Raw genomic sequence first — 5,267 nt, 5'->3', positions numbered from 1 at the left:
TCCTGGAACTCACTTTGTAGACCAGGCTGGCCTCGAACTCAGAAATCCACCTGCCTCTGCCTCCCAAGTGCTGGGATTAAAGGCGTGCGCCACCACGGCCCGGCTCCAACCAATATCTTAAGAGATATGGTAGGGGCTGAAGAGATGGCTCAGCGGTTAAGAGCATTGACTGCTCTTCCAGAGGTCCTGAGTTCAAATCCCAGCAACCACATGATGGCTCACAACCATCTGTAATGAGACCCGATGCCCTCTTCTGGTGTGACTGAAAACAGCTACAGTGTATTCGTATAGAAAAATAAATAAATAACTCTTAGGAGAGACTGAACAGAGGATGGGAAATGTTTCAAGTGCTCGCAGAATCTAGAGTTACACCAGCATAACTCAGAGATCACTCCAGGAATGCCAGCTGGTGGTGGCACATACCTTTAATCCTAGCACTCAAGAGGCAGAGGCAGGTGGATCTCTGAGTGGCCAGCCTGGTCTACAGAGTGAGTTCTGGGACAGCCAAGTCTACACTGAGAAACTCTGTCTCAAAAAAACCAAAGCCAACCAAACAAACAAAAATCTTGAGTTACTAAAGACAGAATAAAGTTAATGCAATAGGATTGCGGGTATAGTTTAGTAGTAGTGTAGTGTCCATCTAGCAAGCACAAAGACCCAGGTTTAATACCCAGCACCATAAAATAACAAAATCATGGTCAAAGAAGAAAATAGCAAACTTTCATATTTTGAAAGAATGGTAGGCTTCATGGTTCTACCTACAGGAAGAGGAAATGATAGCAATTTCTTCAGGACAATTTCCCAAGTAAGTTCTACAAAATGTCTTTAAAGAACCCAGTGGGTCAAACTCCTCTCTTGACAAGTTTTACAAAAGCAGTTTGTACTATTTCTCTTAAGTCCTTTGACAAGTAATTAAAAAAAAAATCTAAAACATTAAAAAAAAATAAATCTAAAAGTAGAAAAGAAGCTGAGTGGTGGTAGTGGTGGCTGGCACCGTTAATCTCCGAACTGGAGAGGCAGAGGCAGACGGATCTCTGAGTTTCAGGCCAGCCTGATCTACAGAAAGTGTTTCAGGACAGCCAGGGATACACAGAGAAACTCTGTCTCAAAAAAACAAAACAAAAAAACAAACAAAAAACAAAACAAGGGGCTGGAGAGATGGCTTAGCGGTTAAGAACACTGACTGCTCTTCCAAATGTACTGAGTTCAAATCCCAGCAACCACATGATGGCTCACAACCGTCCATAACGAGATCTGACTCTCTCTTCTCGAGTGTCTGAAGACAGCTACAGTGTATTTACATATAATGAATAAATAAATCTTTAAAAAAAAACAACAATAATAGTAACAATAACAATAGAAAACCTTCTAACTAAAAGGTACAGCTCAATATAGGAAATTCTGCAAGGTAATAGTTTAAAGTATTGGATACAGGAAAATTCTAACTACCCCAGAGGATAGATGGACATGGTCTCAACTCTTGGAGATAGATCTCTCCATAAATGTGCCAGTATTTCTCAGGAATTTGGTAAAGGTCAAAAACAAGAAAAGAGGTAAAGAAAAAAAAAATCGAACCCAGCTAAATAGAGGTGTGGGCTCTCAGTGGATTCGTTTTAACCACCCCAGGGCACCTCTCTGTTGGCCTGAATAGCTGTAAATGGATGTCACGGAAGTGGGAGACTTCATTATCGTTATTAATTATGTTCCAGCTTTGGCCCTCTGTTCCTCTGAGCATCTGAGCCTGGGCAAACAGCCCAGCTGTGAAGCTAAAAATCTCACCTTCAGCTCCAGCCTGCACAGGTATGGGGTCAGCGAAGAGATCTTAGACGGACCTTTCCCTGAATCGTCGAGGGCCTCGGGCTGTAGTTTAAGCTCTCGGAGAGGAGTACTCATAGCTGGCTTCCCCTGAGAGAGAAAGCGAGTGTGAGGAAAGCTGGGCTCGGCCTCCGGGAGTGTTTTCCCACAACCGCTAGGCCGGGGCGGACAATGCCTCCCGCTGCCCCTCTTGGTCCGGAGCTGGACTTCACCGGCCTCGGCCCCGCCCGGGTAGCGCCCTGTCTGCCGGAATTCTCTCCTCACCTTTTGGGGCGAAGGCGACAAACCGAGATTCAGTGTTTTCACCCTCCACATCTTCAACTCGATCCCTTAACCAGACCAAGTCGAAATGGCCACTTTCACCCGCCGCCTCTATTTGAACCCAATATGCGCTTCGGGATTGGCTGCGGGGCCGCGGTACGTATGGTGGGCGGGACCTGCGCGCGCCACGCCCCCACGGGCCGCGGGGCGCTCAGCCTAACGCCTCCCCTGGAGCATCCATCTGGCAGGCTGGTGTGTCTGTGGGAAGCTGGAGAGTCGAGGAGTCCTGTTTCAGTGGCTCCGTTCCCTCGGTTACCGAGTGAGCCGCACTTCCCTCAGGGTTGGGCTGTCCAGGCATAGGTGCCAGTTTCATAACGGCCAGAGGGAGTTCCTAAGTGCCCAATTTCGGCCTTCAGGTAACCGCCTCTTCAGAATTTCTGGGCCTTTCTTGTGTCTAACTTTGGAGCCTACTGTAACAAGATCACTAGAATAATAGTTGACATTTACTTTACTGTGCATTTATGATGATCTGTTTCAAGTGCTTGCTATATTATTAACTCTCTCTCTCACACACACACAAACACACAAACGGCATGTCCCACACCACCACTGCCTGGCCCTCAGCCTCTTTTTTTTTTTTTAATTTTTTTTATTTATTATATGTAAGTACACTGTAGCTGTCTTCAGACACTCCAGAAGAGGGAGTCAGATCTCATTACGGATGGTTGTGAGCCACCATGTGGTTGCTGGGATTTGAACTCTGGACCCTCGGAAGAGCAGTTGGGTGCTCTTACCCACTGAGCCATCTCACCAGCCCCCGGCCCTCAGCCTCTTGAATGCTGAAATTACACGCCAATTTAGAAGTGTTAATGTATGAAGAAAAAGAAGAGAACCAAAGAAGAGCTTTAATGTTAGAAACTGTAGGGTTATGTCAGGGTATGCGCGCCCATCAGGAACTATACTGTTTAGTAACTTTCTGCGGGCTGCATGTAGCTCTGAATTCTTCAAACGGGAATATAATACAGGTGTGAAATGCACACTGCATTTCAGACCTTGTATGGAAAAACTATATGTTAATTGCATAGTGAAATGTTTTTAGATATGCTAGGTTAAATAAAATATATTAAAATTTCTTGTTTTAAACCTTTTGAACATGGGTGACAATTTTAAAATTACGTAAGGGGAAGAATAGGGAGATGACTCCGTCTTAGAGCTTGTCAGGAAAGCTTGAGGGCCTGAATTTGGATCTCCAATACCCAAATAAAAGCCGGGCGTGGTGGTGCACACTTTTAATCTCAGCACTGAAGAGGCAGATGCAAGTGGATCTCTGTGAGTTCAAGGCCAGGATGGTTTACACAGTGTGTACCAAGACAGCCAGGGCTACATAGACCCTGTCAAAAAAAAAAAAAGAGGGCTGGGTGCAGCAGTTTTTGCCTGTCCTCCTAACAACATGGGGGCTGAGGCAGAAATGAGAGGATCCCCTGGGGTTTGCTGCTCAGTTAGTCTAATGAATCAGTGAGTTCTGGGTTCAGTAACAGAAAATGTCTTGAAAGATAAAGTCTAGAGTGATTGAAAACAATATGCAATGTTGACCTCTGGTTCCACAAAGCCCTACACATGTGAGCAAGCATGTAGACACACACATTAACATGTACAGACATGTCAATCACAGTAACTTGTGTTTCTTCTTTGTGACAGGGAATCTCTGTGCACTTGTTGCTACCCTGGAAATCAGATCAAGCTGGCCTCGAACTCATAAAGAGGCCCACTGGCCTCTACCTCCTAGGCACTAGGATTAAAACCATACACGTCTTTTTGTTTGTTTTAAGCTAGGCTCTGGTGGTATAGATTGGGCTCCTTTCAGCTCTTCCTCTGCCTCCTGAGTGCAGTCATTATGCTTCTATTGAACACTGCTACTCTAGAGACAAACAGTACCAGTCTGCAGGCATTAGAAAAACTGCTTGAATGAAAATAGGGGGAGACAAGATAGGTGGGTAGTGCTGAAGATAGAGTCCCAGGGCCTAGAAGATGTTAAGTTTGTGCTCTACCAAGCAACTGCCCTTCCAATAGAATGATTTTCCCTTTTTGAGACAGGATCTCTCTTTAGCCTAGGCTGGCCTAGATCCTTGTGCCTCAGAGTCCTGAGAATGCTTTTGAGCTTAGAATTGTCCAAGGTTCAGCAAAAGGTACCCCAAGGAGTATTTGTGGTCCGAGATGGCACTTCCTGGTTGCCAGCTGCATCTGGAGTGAACTACAATCCAGAAATGGAGGGCACACCCGTGATCCAGATCTTGAGGCTGGAAAATACAGGCTTCTGACCTGGATCTTGACATGGAGATCTTGAGGCATAGTGGTCATTAAAGCCTTGAGGCCCAGGCAAGGTAGTATATGGCTTTAATCTCAGGAGACGAAGGCAAGCAGATCTCTGAATTCAAAGTCAGCCTGGGGCAAAGCAAGTTCCAGGTCCAGGCGTGGTGGTTCGCACCTTTAATCTGGGCCACGTTGTCTGCTGGAGGCCTAAATAAGGACACTGGAAGAAGGAAAAGGCTTTGCCTGCTTTACACTTACTTGCCAGGACATCTGGACCCTACTTACTTCTTCAGGATTCCAGCTTAGACAGAAGACCAGCTGAAACAACTATCCTGGTGGGACTGAGCAACTACTAGATATTGGGACTTCCTATCCACAGCTGCCCATTGTTGGGTTAGTTGGACTCCAGACTGTAAGTCATTACAATAAATTCCCTTTAAATATATAAAGACATTCCATAAGTACTGTGACCCTAGAGAACCCTGACTAATACATGGTCCATCAAAAAGACCCAGCAAATAAATAGTGGATGGTGTCGGAAAAGTCCAGGCAGGTAAATGCTAGCAAAAGTTTGTATCCCACAAACAGTGTGTGTGGAATGCTTAGGCCTTGTGGTAGTTGGCATGTGAGATTCCAGCTGTGCTCATACAAAGACAGTAGTGTGCTACTAGTAACAAATATGAATACGGAGGACTAGATAGGAAGGAAAATACTGTAACACCTTGGTCAAAACTGCATTTGTGATAAATAAAACAATAAATGCCAAGATGAATTAAAGATAGACCAATTCCATCCTCAGGAAATGATCAATTATATGTACACTTTTGTATAAACATATTACATATGTACAGACTAATTTTGTTAATATACACATTTTTTTT

General features: G+C 44.9%; 1 protein-coding gene across 1 annotated transcript in view; it reads right to left on the bottom strand.

Annotated features, from left to right (window-relative positions):
* The window catches only part of Spag5 (sperm associated antigen 5), a 20,658-nt gene extending 18,488 nt beyond the window's left edge, over positions 1–2,170 (bottom strand). The window contains exons 1-2 of the mRNA XM_021178222.2: positions 2,080–2,170; positions 1,780–1,905 (exon numbers count right to left, since the gene is read on the bottom strand). Of these exons, the coding sequence (XP_021033881.1) occupies positions 1,780–1,905; positions 2,080–2,130 (177 nt within the window). The 5' untranslated portion in view covers positions 2,131–2,170. The remainder of the gene's footprint in view (positions 1–1,779; positions 1,906–2,079) is intronic.
* Between the last annotated feature and the right edge of the window lie 3,097 nt (positions 2,171–5,267).

This window comes from Mus caroli, chromosome 11 (genome assembly GCF_900094665.2).
Source record: "Mus caroli chromosome 11, CAROLI_EIJ_v1.1, whole genome shotgun sequence".
NCBI lineage: Eukaryota > Metazoa > Chordata > Mammalia > Rodentia > Muridae > Mus > Mus caroli.
Note: the sequence above shows the minus strand (reverse complement) of the source record. Positions and strands in the feature narration are given on the sequence as shown.